The sequence below is a fragment of the Hyaena hyaena genome, unplaced genomic scaffold (assembly GCF_003009895.1).
Source record: "Hyaena hyaena isolate Hyena2069 unplaced genomic scaffold, ASM300989v1 scaffold_184, whole genome shotgun sequence".
NCBI lineage: Eukaryota > Metazoa > Chordata > Mammalia > Carnivora > Hyaenidae > Hyaena > Hyaena hyaena.
Window position 1 is genome coordinate 1,102,318 of NW_024080817.1, and position 15,191 is coordinate 1,117,508.

The following is a 15,191-nucleotide window of genomic DNA, read 5'->3' on the forward strand; positions in this document are numbered from 1 at the left end:
ATTAAAAAAAAAATTTAAATGTTTTTAAATTTTGAGAGCGAGCGTGCACACACATGCACAAGTGAGAGAGGGGTAGAAAGAGAGAGAGGCAGAGAGAGAGAATCCCATGCAGGTTCCCACTCAGCAGGGAGCCCAAAGTGGAGCTCGAACTCATGGCCCTGGGATCATGACCCAAGCTGTTATCAAGAGGTGGACACTCAACCAACCAAGCCACCCAGGTGCCCCAATAGGAGTAGATTTTAAAGGAGCCTCGATAAGTGGCAGAAAGAGCAATAATGGATTTTAACTAGGCATAAGAGCATTTTTAAAAGAGCTGAAGTTATATAAATGCCAGTCAGAGATCAAAAGTGTTTCTTTAATCTTTAGTATTCATAATCTCTAAAATAACTTCAGCATTCCATTGTTTCTTGATAGAAGCGATTCCTTTATACAGTATAAAGAGGACAATGAAAATATTTTCAAAATTTTCAGTCTGGTGAGTTCCTGTTAAAACAAGATGATTTTACAGACTTGATTTTATTTGAAGGCCAACCTAGTTCTCAGTTAAGAATGAAAATTAAGAATTCCAGGTTCTAATGAGGATTTCAACTCTTTTCCAATCAGTAACATTAGGGAGGAAATGACATTTTAGGAAAATAGGACATTATCATTGTCCATGCAAGTATTTAAAATCCCAATGCCCTTAATTTTTAAAAACCTCCATTGCTCAAAAGAAGTTGATTATACTTGTTAAGTTGACTTAATGTACCTATTCTAAGGCATCTTAAAAACTCAATGTATTTTAAAGTAGGATACCATTGTTTAGTAATATTTTAATGCTCATGAATTTTTTGAAATCTGAAACCATCTTTTGCATCAGATTGTTAGCCACGAAATAAAGCTCCTTAGTTTTGTTTCATAGAAGAGGTAGGTGTTTCGGTTTTCAGGTAAATGTTAATGAGTTTTCCAGTGTTTGTAATGGCAATAAAAGAGCTCATATGACAATGGTAATTGAATGCTAATGTTGTAAATGAAATAGCAAACATGGGTAATTTTTAAAATGTTCTAAATGGGAGGGGCGCCTGGATGGCTCAGTCAGTTAAGCATCCGACTTCAGCTCAGGTCGTGATTTCACGGTTCGTGGGTTCGAGCCCTGCATCAGGTTCTGTGCTAATGGCTAGCTCAGAGCCTGGAGCCTGTTTCAGATTCTGTATCTCCCTCTCTCTCTGACCATCCCCTGCTCATGCTGCCTCTCTCTCTCTCTCAGAAATAAATAAAAAACATTAAAAATAAAATAAAGTGTTCTAAATGGGATTCAAAAGGCCAATAACTTATTTTAGGTAAGTGCCAAATTCTTTGAAGTATAAATCATCATTTCCTACTAAGTTCTTAAAGAGCTACACTAGTAAAGTAAAAGTGCTCTGATCTTGGGGTGCATGGGTGGCTTAGTTGGTTAAGTGTCCAACTTGATTTCAGCTCAGGTCATGATCTCACAGTTGTGAGTTCCAGCCCAGTGTCAAGCTCTGTGCTGACACTGCAGAGCCTGCTCTGGATTCTCTCTCTCTTTCTCTCTCTCTCTCTCTGCCCCTCTCCCACTTGCTCTCTCTCAAAATAAATAAACATTTAAAGATTAATTAATTAATTTAAAAAAGTGTTCCGGTCAGATTTCAGTTTCATGTCTTTTGATTTCTCCTACCATTTTTCAGGAAGATGACAATGTTTTGTCCCCAATGTACTTAAAGGGTGGCTCAAATAGATTGCCAGTAAGAAAATCCTGCATAAGGGGCTCTGAGTGGTTCAATCAGTTGAGCGTCCAACTTCAGTCTAGGGCATGATCTCGCCATTCCGGACTTTGAGCCCTGCTTTGGGCTCTGTGCTGACAGCTCAGAGCCTGGAGCCTGTTTCAGACTCTGTCTCTCCCTCTCTCTCTGCCCCTCCCCCACTTGTGCTCTGTCTCTCTCTCTCAAAAATAAACATTAAAAAATTTTTTTTTAAAAAGCCCGCATGAAGAAAACTAGCCGGCCCATGTAGCCCACAGTTGTGTATTGTAATAAAAAATGAAACTAGTCCAAGAGTTTCCTTATCTCTAATCCTTCTACCAGTGCTCTCATGGTAGATGTTAGTTTCCTCTTTACGCTTCACCTTTATAACTGACTTTGTGTTGTTTGAGCCAGGATTCTTTATGAAGTGCTCCTTGTCTGGCGAGAGAGAAAACATCTGACTTTCAGTCCCCATAGAGGCTGTCCTGAGCCAGTGAATCCTCCTTCCTCTCTCTCTTTCCCCTGGTTCCTTTCCCTTCACTTCCTTTTCAACATGAGAGAAAGTTCGAGGGCTGCTGGAGCTGAAGAACTCATTCTTACCTGGAGTGTCCTAATAGGATGGGCATCAGAAGAATACTTTTTTGTCCAAAGGGCAGGTGTTTGCAGCACCAAGGACATCTTAAATACGAGAGTGGCAATCCAGGGACCTGGGGCAGCTGAGGACATTTATATTTGAGTTCCCATGCCCCAAACATGTCTCTGTGACCCGCCCCAAAGGATCACATCACATGGAGTAATTTCTTTTGCCAACCCTGTTTATTTCAGCTTTTTGTTGATTATCTTGTCAGGATTTTGCTTAGGAATTACATTACAGATGAAAGAGCTTGCAGAATTTCCATATGAACATGATTGTGTCAAGTGTAAATCAATTATAAAAAGATATTTTCTGGGGAAGAAGACCTGCCCTTCTTTCGGATCTTGACTCCTTTATGTGATTAGCTTGTAGGGAACACAGTTGGATAAAGCAGGCCAGACGTTACAGGTGGGGGTGTTAATGGAGTGTCAGACTGTCTCCCCTTCAACAGCAAATGACATTGAAGGCGTGATCTCAGATTGCATAGTTCACGGTTCTGATTCCTTCATTCTTCTATACACACATCTCTAGATCAGACATTTAGGGATTCTTCTAAATTTCTGTTTTCATCTGTGAAACTGCTTTGTTTAAATATGAGAACATAGACTTTTGATATTTTTGGACTCTTGGGTCTTCAGTCATATGAAATGATGACGAATGGAAACAAAAAGGAACTTTTAAAGTCCATAAACTCAGTACAATTTTCCCTAAGCTTTTTGGTAAAAGTTAAAGTAATTTTAAAATGTGTTTTGAGAAGTTTCCTACGTTTTGAAATAACTGTATAAAAACATCTTTAAGCTGAATGATACTGTAAGTTGATCTCTTTCCAATTTACAGTGAGGTAACTTCCATAAAGACTAAACACGGAGGTGATGGGAGGAAATAAATGAGCAGGAATGAAGACACACCGAGGCCTAAATGTAGCTAATGGAGGAGGCTCAGTCCTAAGCACTCAGTCCATTTCTGAACACATCCAGCTTCGGTGTGTCTAACCACATTTTCATCCCTGGCGGTTTTATATTTATCCCCCCCCCCAAAAAATGTTTGCTCTTAAAGTAGCTATAAAATATGCACTTTATTTAGGATACTAGATAGAATTCAGGACAAAAGAGCTGGGGAAAATGGGGCCAGCGCCCCAGAAAAAGTCAGCATCACAATTTGCTTAAAAAGCCAGGGAGATGAGAACATTTGTGAAAAGCAAACTAAGCTTCTCCCTCTCTATTCGGCTTGGGCGGTTTTTTGTTAGAAACCCTCATTCGGTTTTAACGCCAACGGCTGGGCCAAACTATTGTTTTAAAGAAAACAAATAATCGGAGTCACTCTGATAGGAACAAAACGGTGCAATCCCCAAACATCAAACTGGGGACAGTGTAACTTAAGAGACGCCCAGGGACAATCTCAGGCCCAGATGCTGCTGTTGCAGAGCACCGTGACTGACGAGACAGCACACGTGAGGACCCGGGCGGCCCTGTGTCCTGGGGCACGGCCCACTGCCCTGTGTTTCTGTACCCGGAGTCCAGTTAATTCACCAGCAAGGTCTGCCTTGAACAGCAAAACTGAAGAACAAATAGAAATAAGCGTCTCCACGTTTGGGCTGCGGGAAAATATGATAAAGACGACCTGAAACGGCCATCAGTGACTGAGGAGGGCTGGGAAGTGCGGAGGTGAATCGTGGAGCCAAATCACGGATTATGAAAAGTAAGGGAGAGGAAGATGAAGACAGTGTTATTTTCCCGTGGAAGAGAACAACCTGATACCCAAGTGACTGGAAACATTCGAGCTTCTGGAAGGATGGAGACTAGCTGTTGTCTGCTTGTATGTAGGAGGACTGGAGGAGAGAAGCTCTGAGTTTTCTGGAAGGTGGCTCAGATGGGCCTTTTCTCAGGGAAAGATATGCGAGGCACAAGAACATGTTTGGGCAGTAAATTGCAGACAACTTTCCCTTTAAAATTATTTTAAAATCGTCTTAGATGCAGAACCCCTTCAATTAAGATACTCACAGGTAAAGTGACTCTGAAAAGCCCCACGCAGTCCATCTGACAACATAAATTGTAGACCTTGATTCTCCTTCTCTCATTCCTAATTTCCCCCTTTGCAAGATAAGGTTGATAGGGTTAAATCCAGGTAACAATACAGGAACAGCTCAGTAAATGATAGCAACTTATGATTAGGTTAAATGGCTGTTTAAAAAGGTATAAGAATAAAATACAGTTTATTAAAGGGTTATTGTACATGTAGATATGGACATCCTTTTTCAAGTCTTTTGACACCAAAGCAATACTAAATCATGTTTTAATTTCCTCACGTATAAAAGATGTGCTGGAGGCTGCATCCCTCAGCAGTTTGTATCGTGTCGGGTGTAGCTATGGGTCCAGGCTGGTAGGCTGCACGGCGACACACAGCGACGTGGCGTACACATGGCCACAGAGGGCCTCAGGTCGTCTGTGCTGCCCTTTCTCTAACCTGCCCTCGAGGAGAGACTCAAATCTTCGCTCAATTATAAATATTCCACAAAATGCTTGGACCTCTCAGGACGTAAAAGTAACCAATTTCTTTGTTTTTTAGAACTTTCCATTTGTTAATGGGTTCGTTATATTTCGGACCCAAATTAAGCCCTTTGCCAAAGGAACAACTTACCTCGGTTTCAGTCTGAAAACAGAATGTTCTACAATGTATTCAGATATTTTAGAAGATTTGCCACTGATGAGAAGAAGCCATATTATGTACATAGCAACATCACATGACTATAGACAGGCACCACATTCCTCTCAAGGAGAATGCTTTCTAGAACATGTGTAATCCCGGCGTGAAGTGATGATGGGAACAGTTTGCCTTTAAAATCCTAGACTGATGAACAGGGGATAGATGCTAAGCTAGATGCCAGTTTTCTGCAAAGATGAATTTGTGCAAGCCTGCTTTACGCTCCGGGAGTGCGTAAGCCTGGCATTAGCTGACTGCACATTACAACATCTTACAGCATTAAGTAAATAGTGGAGAAAATGCTCATTTCCACTGGCTGAAAGACACTGCTGCTACTTACACACGTGGCATTTTTACCAAAGCTGCACCAGGAATCCACCCAGTGCTCTGTTTCCGGTTTGCAGGCACTTTTCTTTTCCATCCACACAGACTGGTGTTGAAACCCAGCGACTACATAAATAAAGCTGCTGCGTTCTGGACCACCAAGCAGTGTCGAGTAGATTCAAGAAAGGCCTAATTGTGCTCCTCCCACTTTGCCCTCAGCCGAGTTGGTGTTGAAATGTTTGAGCTGCCCCCTCTCCTTCACCAGGTCTCCTAACGCCTCATGACCACGTGACAGCTATTTGTTTTCCAGAGGCTGGGATTTTCTGCCCAAAGGGAGGCCTAATGAGGCGGCTCCCTAAATGACATGATGTCAGAGGCACTGAGATAAACTCACATTCTCCTTTCCCAACGCCTTCTTGACATGTTCATGGGGCTCCAGTATAGATATTGCTGCCCTAGGTATCAGCTCATTGAAGATCACTTGAGATCCAGTCACAGAAACAGGCTTTGAAGGGGAGAGGAGGAAGCTGTGTATAAAGTGGTCCCAGGTTGGCAGGGGCCAATGGCTGGCCTCTAAAAAGTAACGGGTTAGCATCGCCATTCCCAGGCCACCCCTCAAACGCTGAACGATCCGCCGCGGCTCACTGCGAACTACTATTTTCAGGGACTGCTTACATTAAGTCAGAATTCGATTTGTGAGTCTTTACTCAGACTCCTCTCAAAACTTCAAAATATCTCACATACTTCCGGAAGAAAATCATTCTACAATAAATAAAAACAAAAGTTTGGGGTTTGCAGAATTTTCTGGGGTTTTGGTTTTCTTAGCCCAGCTCAAACCAAAGAGGTTTCTAAATATCCGGAGCCCAATAGGTATAAATTAGAAGTGAAACACCCTCGCCCCTAGCTATTCGAATGACACTTTCATAGATACATCCCATTTATGAGGTAGTCCGATTCCTCAGATGTAATGGGACGAGCTTTTTTAAGTTTCTGTTTCACCAGGCGTAGACGGCAAGCGACCATGAGAAGCAGCAGAGCCGTGATGGCCAAACCCAGGGCCAAGGGTAGCACTGCACCTGTGGAAGGGTGAGAGCGGATAGCGCAGGTCAGTGATTTGTAACAATGACCGCTACAATCTGCCGTATTAGAAACACTTTGCATGCGCGATTTAATCCGAACAATCAATTAAGTAGGTACTCACACTATCACCATCTTATAGATGAACTAAGGTGGCGAGATTAAGTAATTACTCTAAGAGCACACAGCTTGCCAATGGCAGGAGTTCTCAGACCCAGACTTCTTCTTTTCCTTTTTTTTTTTTTAAATGTTTATTTACTTTTGAGAGAGAGAGAGAGAGAGAGTGAGCAGGGAGGGGCAGAGAGAGAGGGAGACACAGAATCCAAAGCAGGCTTCAGGCTCTGACCCAAGGCCTGTCAGCACAGAGCCCGATGCAGGGCTCGAACCCATGAACCGTGAAATCATGACCTGGGCTGAAGTCAGATGCTTAATCAACTGAGCCACCCAGACTTCTTTAAAACCAAATCCTGGGGCGCCTGGGTGGCTCAGTCTGTTAAGCGTCCAATTCTTGATTTCGGCTCAGGTCATGATCTCATGGTTCGTGGGTTTGAGGTTTACATCGGGCTTCATGTTAGTGGTGCAGGGCTTGCTGGAGATTCTCTCTCTCTGCCCCTCCCCTGTGCACTCTCTCTCTTTCCCTCTAAAAAATAAATATGCTTTGGGGCACCTGGGTGGCTCAGTTGGTTAAGCATCTGACTTCAGCTCAGGTCATGATCTCACGGTTCCTGAGTTCAATCCCTTCATCAGGCTCTGCGCTGACAACGTGCAGCCTGCTTGGGATTCTCTCTCCCTCTCTTTTTCTCAAAATTAAAAAAAAAAAAATTTGTTTTCATTTCTAAGTCCAGGGAACCTACTCTCAGCCAGTAGAACCACTGCTGAGAGTGACCAACAGAATCTGCTGGTGTGATTCTGGTTAAGGGTAGTTGAAGAGAAAGTCTCTGCAGTTCTCCTTCACAGGCTTTATCCTGTGGGATTGGACGCGCACCCGGACTAGAGGCGGCCTGTCCAGGCTTGCAGGAGTCTGGAGGGACAGGGTGTGCCCCAGATCGGTCTTTCTTATCAAGCTCAGCAGGCTCTATTCTTAGTCCCATCTACTCTGGGGTCCGGCCAGGCTCAGAGATGACACGGTGCAACCATTTTTAGCTGCAGGGGCCTTGCCAACCGGTGGAATTAGAGGAGTCAAAATGTCCAATGCAGAAGCCGATTCATTTCATTCACTTATCCAGTCACTCAGTGTTAACTGGGAGCCATGTGGCTGACCCTGAGCTAAGTGCTGGCGGTCAATGACAATAAGCCAGCGCTGCAGAGTGCCAGCACTGCGCTAGGTGCTTGATGGCTCAAATCTAAATCTCACAACCGCCACGAGCTGGTACTGTGAGTGTACCCATTTTGCCAATGAAGGAACTAAGAAAGCAATAATTAAGTGACTAACAGATGTTGTCCAGGATGCGGAGAAAGAGGATTTCTTTTGCACTGCTGGTGGGAATGCACACTGGTGCCGCCGCTCTGGAAAACAATATGGAGGTTCCTCAAAAAATTAAAAATAGAACTACCCTCTGACCCAGCAATTGCACTACTAGGTATTTATCCAAAGGATACAGGTGTGCTGTTTCAAAGGGGCACATGCACCCCGATGTTTATAACAGTGTTATTGACAATAGCCGAGGTATGGAAAGAGCCCCAATGTCCATCGACAGATGAATGGATAAAGATGTGGTGTATATTTATATAATACATAATGGAGTATTTCTCCGCAATCAAAAAGAATGAAATCTTGCCATTTGCAATAACATGGATGGAGCTGGAGGGTATTCTGCTAAGCGAAATTAGTCAGAGAAAGACAAATATCATGTGACTTTACTCATATGTGGAATTTAAGATACAAAACAGATGAACATAGGGGAAGGGAAGCAAAACTAATATAAGAACGGAGGGGAGGGGGACAAACCACAAGAGATTCTTAAACATAGAGAACAGAGGGGTGCTGGAGGGGTTGTGGGTAGGGGGATGGGCTAAATGGGCAAGAGGCATCGAGGAGGGCACTTGCTGGGACGAGCACTGGGTGGTATACGTAGGGGATGCATCACTGGATTCTACTCCTGAAATCACTATTGTGCTATATGCTAACTAACTTGGAGGTAAATTGTGCCTTGGGGCACAGGGCCCATTTTATTCAGACACCTGGGGACAGCGGCAAGGCCAGCAGGCCAGCAGACGGAGCGGCATCAGGTACTTGACGTCTGGATTATTTTGGCCACATGTTGGTTAGTGGTTTTATGTTAACGTTGTCCAGATTTTACAAAGAACATTCTGGGGTAAAAAAATCTTCTCTGTGTTCAGATCTGTAATTTAAGAATCATATTTATTCTCCTAAATCTTCTTTTACTAATTAGTTTGTGGGATTTAGGACTAAAACCTACCTTTTTGCAGAACCATGTCAAAAGTATTCTCTTTCTAGTTAAAAACAGCCCTAATTATGGAACGATGGTATTCTTCTTCCACTCACTAAATACTCCCTCGACCTCCCACACTCTTTCCTCATTGCCTTTGGTCTCCATCAGTAGAGCAGCTGGAGAGAACAAGGTACTCTAAGATCTTTACTCTATAACTAACTCAAGCATAATAGCCATCATTTATTTGGCTCGTGTTAAGAGCCACACAAGTGTGCTAAATGGTTTACATTAATTGTCCCATTTCTCCCCCCGACAGCTCTGAGGCAGTGACAGCTGTCATCTCCATCTTACTAACGAGGAGAACTGGGATCCAGAGAGAGATCGCTTGCCGCAGATCATAGAGTTTAGTGGTGAAGCCACGGTTTGAACCTCGGCATCAGATTCTAGAGCCATGAATACCTAGTTCTTAACTTCTATGCTGTGAATATTACTCTTTCCATAGAATGTTACACCTGAAAGGTAACATCGTGATGATCTGGTCTAATCAACTCAGAAAAGAGGAGGCCTAGGTCCAAAGATGTGAGGCTACTAGTTCAAGAGCCCATAGACGCAGCCTGAAAGAACAGGTGAGGACTCAGCAGCTCTTCTGACCCACAGATCGATCGCTGCACTTGTCCCAGACTGTTGCAGCTTCATCTGGTTTCTTCAACTGGAGGAGGTGTGGTCCTACACATGTTTACACTCGGCGATGAATTTCCAAATTCTAGGTTTACCTGTTTCTGGGGCTGGATGTTCTCCTCCTCCTCGATCGCTCTTTGATTCAAAAATATAATTTTTTTCTTTTCTGTTCTTCTCTGAGGAACCGCTATCTACAGAGAACAGAGAGAACATTTATCAAAGGTACATCAGAAACTTCAGGAAACATACATGAAAATATAGCCTTATCTATTTTTCTAAGGATGGATTTAAAGGGCTTACAAAATTTATTTCTCTAGTAAATAAATTCTCTAGTTCTATGTTTGATACTCAAACACTAGGTAACTAATGTGCCAGTTTAGTAATGCAGAGTACGGGACGAGAACAAAACCACTGGACAGATGTGTCATTTGACTTTTACCTCAACCCTAGTTGGAGCGAATCCCTTGCTCTTTGTTTTTGGGTTAAGTCAGAGAGGCCTGGCACCTGGCCAGGTTCTTTCGCAGAGTAAGCGGGTCACAGGGCTGGGATTTATACTCAGGTGTGTCGAACTGCTTATCGGTGGAAACCAGCACTTCTGATGTAATGATATGTTGTTAATTATTTACTCTATTCAGTTCTACAACTGAGAGCGAATAGTAAAAAAGAGCAAATCTTAGGATTTTTATCCCAGGTCTGATAAGCCATGGCTATACACCAAATCATTTCCTATCTAGAAATTTATAGCATTTGTGTGCTTATTGCATTGACAAGATAATGGCTGAGCTAATGGAGTTGCTCTCATGCTGTGGGTGATCTCAAGTGAGACTGTGGGATAATATCCCCAGTGACAATAAACTAGAAAGGATGAGCCGACGTGAGGAATTCTACTGAGAAACAAAAGTTTAAAGCTTCTTACTCATATGTCATCAACAGATAAGTTTGCAACAACTGCAACTGAAATAAGGCTACTTAAAGGCAGTATTCATAAAATTCTTTGGAATCTATACTAAGTGATATGCCTGGATTTACTAAGGATCACAAAAATCAACAGGATAATGGAAACTTATAGTGATTGTAGGTACCTATAGAGCCAGAAGGCCAGGACTTGAAAAGATCGCTGCAGTCACGTGCCAGCGCCATTAAAGAGAAGGGACTGCAAATACGTGTGTTTCATTAAGGCATCCTTGACGTTCCTTTTCACTCAGCCCTGCAAGCCGTCAGTAGCTGTATCACACCAAGTCCATGACACTCTGAAGTATCCCTGACTGCGGTCCCTCTTCTCTGTCCTCAGCGGCCACAGCCTTAGGTCTCTGTCCCCTGTAACTCAAGCACTCTGCATTCAGACGTTCCTACTGGAATGCATCTGCAAAGCCTCCTCATCCCCACTCACTCAGCAGATCAGTGCAAGGAGGTTAACCCACGTTTGCTTCTCACGGTCAAGGCCACAGCAGGCTCCCTACACTCCGCTGTGCCTTGTCATGTCACTCTAAGAAGACTCATTCACGCCACCTGCAGATAGCCAATAACTTGGGCTGTCCTCCACACAGCGCAGGCCCAAAGAGAGTGAGAGGGGTGAGTAAGGCCAGTTTCTTGTGGCCAGAGAACAAGATTTCACCTTCAGGCTGATTGCTCTTACTGTCCACCTGACTGTCGTGGTGGAAGCCCCACCCCCAGCCGGAACAGCGAGGGGAGGAGGAAGAGCAGCCAGTGGGTGACAGTAAGAGAAGACAGTGACCCGGGAAGCAACAGGGAGAGCCAGCCAGGGAACTGGCGGGGCCGCCAGGTGTCGGGGCGGCTCAGCTCGTGGACAAAGGGACTTGCTGCCCGGGGCTGGAGACCTGTGTCCCAGTGGGATGGCGACAGGGATACTGCATTGAAGCCATGGGGCTGCTGGGGCCCTGGGGCCATCAAGAGCCTGGGCTGTCCTCCGCACGGCAAGCTCACTTCAACACCTTTGGATTTTGTGGACCAATTAGAACTTCACAATGACTTTTGGAGCCAATTTAGGGTTGTCAATTTTTTATTTTGCCAAAGAAAGACATTAAAAGAGATGGTTGCTGAAGAAGGCTGTTGCCTTCACCTCATTATAAAGCAAGGAAATGCGTAGACCCACAAAACATGAAGAGTTTAATACATAAAAAGTTTAGCTCTGTGAATTGAATGAATTTAGTCTCAGAAAACTCCCTGGACTGTCCTTATTTTTCTCATTTTGCCATTAGTGGATGAAAGCTTTATTATGGATGGATACTGATCTTTCTTTGACTGGCTTTGGGGACCAAATTCTGCTACTCTCCTTTTTTTAAAAAAAGAAATTGTTGATGTTTATTTTTGAGAGAGAGAGTGAGCGAGCACACATGAGCGGGGGAGTGGCAGAGAGAGAGAGGGAGATAGAGAATCAGAAGCAGGCTCTGTGCTGCCAGCACAAAGTTCCACGCGGGGCTTGAACCCACGAACCACAGGATCATGACTTGAGCTGAAATTGGACACCCAGGCACCCTGTCCCTCTCCACCTACCCAGATGCTTCAGCAGGGCTTTCAAGGTTCCCCATATCGCCCTCCATTCCCAACAAACGCCCTTCACTTTGGGTAGCTGGGATCCCCTGCTTCAGTGATTGTCATTCTCAAACTCATTTGCTCATGCTATTAATTAGAACCCTTGTTTTCCATGTATTCAAACTCTTTCTGCCCATTCTTTAGAGCATAGCAGAACGTCCATGCCTATCACAGGTAGGGGCCACCTGTCCACCAGGCACAATGGGCACTGAACCAGGGACTCGCAAAAATGTTTCAATTAAATTTCTCTTAAAATCACAAGAAAACAGGCGCCTGGATGGCTCAGTCGGTTAAGTGTCCGACTTCAGTTCAGGTCATGGTCTCACGGTTCGTGAGTTTAAGCCCCACGTCCGGCTCTGTGCTGACCACTCGGAGCCTGGAGCCTGCTTCGGATTCTGTGTGTCCCTCTCCTTCTCTGCCCCTCCTCTGCTCGTACTCTCTCTCTCAAAATTAAATGAACATTTAAAAATATCACAAGAAAACAATGGATATAATAATAATAATGCATATATAAGAGAGAATGTAGACTGTGTTACATTGATCTTTATATCAACATAGTCATAAAGTTTAATATATATATTTTTTAATGGGCCCATGAAAGTCATAATGCAGATCTAGAAGTAGCCAACCCTAACTACTCCAGCATTCACAGAGGTTTTCCTTTTTTTCCTTTCTTAAGTTTATTTATTTTGAGAGAGAGGAAGAGAGAGAGAGAACATGCAGGGGAGGGGCAGAAAGAGAGGGAGAGAGACTCCGGATCAGGTTCTGCATTGACATGGGGCTCAGTCCTTTGAACCGTGAGATCATGACCTGAGCCGAAATCTAGAGCTGGTGGCTCAACCGATGGAGACACTCATGCGCCCCCAGATCTCGTCCTTCTGAGCTTCTAATGCCCTTACATAGGGTACCATACAGGCAGGTCTTAAGGGAAGTGTAGTTGCTTCCTGTCCCTGTAGCTAAGAGAAAAAAGCCTTGAACACTGTGAGAAGCTTGCTGCCTAAACCATCATCCCCTCGGGGCTGGGATTAGACTGCTGAGTTAAATTCCAGCTCTAACACTTACTAGCTGTGTGACCTGGTCTAAGTTCTTCACCTCTCTGTGACTCAGTGTCTTTATCCATAAAATGCTGCTAGTGATTTCTGCATATCACCAAGTTGCTATTAAGACAGAAGAACTGGAGGCGTCTGGGTGGCTCAGTCAGTTGAGGGTCGGCTCTTGGTTTCAGCTCAGGTCCTGATCTCACGGTCTGTGAGTTCAAGCCCTGTGTCGGGCTCTGTGCTGGCACTGCGGAGCCTGCTTGGGATTCTCTCTCTCCTTCTCTCTCTCTGCCCCTCCTGCGCTTTCTTTCTGTCTCAAAATAAATAAATAAACTTAAAAAAAAGAGAGAGAGAGACCAAAAAAGTGCTCAGTGACAGGCACTCAGTAAGTAAGTACTCTTTCCAATAATAAATCTGGAAGTGGGAAGATCACATGGCTGGGAATTCATGTCCTACTTTTTAAAAATAATGAGCCAGGAATAAAAACACCAAAATTTACCAACGTCCAATTCTTTTCAGAGAATTAACTGGTCTCTCTTTTATCCAATGTAAAACTATGAAATAACTACATTCACAATCCTGCCCACCCCTGTCTCTTTTCAACGAAGATGAGATATTCTTCACCTTGATAATGAACAGGAACTCAGTACTGGGACCACTACTGCACTGTTTCTATTTTTTATGAGAATTAACGGTCTTACAGGCTTGTCGCTCTCTTACTCGAGCTTCCCAGTGAAGGCTACTGGACTTGAAAGCCTCAGTGAAAATTTGTCGAGCACTGACAGTTACTGAGAGACATAAATTATATTTACATACAATATCTCATGTAATCCGTACAGCAACACTGTGAGAAGGTACTATTATGCTCTTTCAGGCAAGGAAACACAGTTCAGAGAAATTAATTCCCTGGAGGCTAGTACCAGGTGGTGTTGGAATTAGAACCCAGGACCGATTCACAGCAGGAGATTTTCTTTTTTTAAAAAAAATTTAAAAATGTGGGGCGCCTGGGTGGCTTAGTCGGTTAAGCATCCGACTTTCGCTTAGGTCATGATCTCGCAGTTCGTGGGTTCGAGCCCCGCGTCGGGCTCTGTGCTGACTGCCAGTTCAGAGCCTGGAGCCTATTTCAGATTCTGTGTCTCCCTCTCTCTCTGACCCTTACCTGCTCACGCTGTCTCTCTCTCTCTCCTAGAAATAAATAAAACATTAAAAAAAAATTAAAAAAAAAATTTAAAAATGTTTATTTTTGAGGGAGAGAGACAGAGACAGAGCACGGGAGCAAGAGGGCAGAGAGAGAGGGAGGAACAGAATTCAAAGCAGGCTCTAGGCTCTGTGTTGTCAGGACAGAGCCCAATGCAGGGCTCGAACTCACAAACTGCAAGATCATGACCTGAGCTAAACTCAGACGCTTAACCGGCTGAGCCACTCAGGCTCCCAGAGCAGGAGCTTTTCTACTGAATCAAACTGCTCTCAAAGTCACAGATCCAAGAACTTAAGAGTTTATACGGTATTTATTTACTCACATCTAGGCAAATTGAAAATAACTAGGCAAAATCACAAACTGAAATGTTTCCTTAGGAAGTCTGAGGTAACACTCTCTGTTAAGGATGCAGCAGAGAAATAGCTAATTGTCCTTAGAAAGAGGATCTTGCCTTGGAAATGGGTTCATTTGAAAAACTAAACAAATTCGTTCTGGATCTTCAGTTGTCGAATTTGAAGAGTTTGTTCTTAAACGCCCTACTCCTGGGGAGAGGAAGCCAGTGCTGTAGGAGGTGGGAGCGATCAGGCATTAGGCAGAGGACAGTACACAGAGGAGACTTAAGAAGCCACAGTTGCCACAGACTCTAGAATTTCAAGGGGACCTGCCCTGGCCGAGTTGGTGCTTGAAACGTGAATCTCTGGTTTCTACATTTCAGGGAGGAATTCACTGTCATGTCCCAGACTGCCTGGTTCACTGGACGCCAATGGGTAGAACACCGTTGAGAAAGGCTCCATTCCACACGGTGCTATCCACACTCGCCCCAGAGTAGCAAGTCGGAACAAATAAGACAAAGATGGC

General features: G+C 44.0%; 1 protein-coding gene across 2 annotated transcripts in view; it reads right to left on the reverse strand.

Moving 5' to 3' along the window:
- Positions 1–2,533: 2,533 nt before the first annotated feature.
- LRP11 (LDL receptor related protein 11) overlaps positions 2,534–15,191 on the reverse strand; it is a 50,123-nt gene continuing 37,465 nt past the window's right edge. For both annotated transcript variants that reach the window (XM_039240958.1, XM_039240957.1), the window contains 2 exons: positions 9,641–9,736; positions 2,534–6,473 (listed from right to left, as the gene is read on the reverse strand). In XM_039240958.1, coding sequence (XP_039096889.1) covers positions 6,319–6,473; positions 9,641–9,736 — 251 coding nt within the window. In that variant the 3' untranslated portion in view covers positions 2,534–6,318. The remainder of the gene's footprint in view (positions 6,474–9,640; positions 9,737–15,191) is intronic.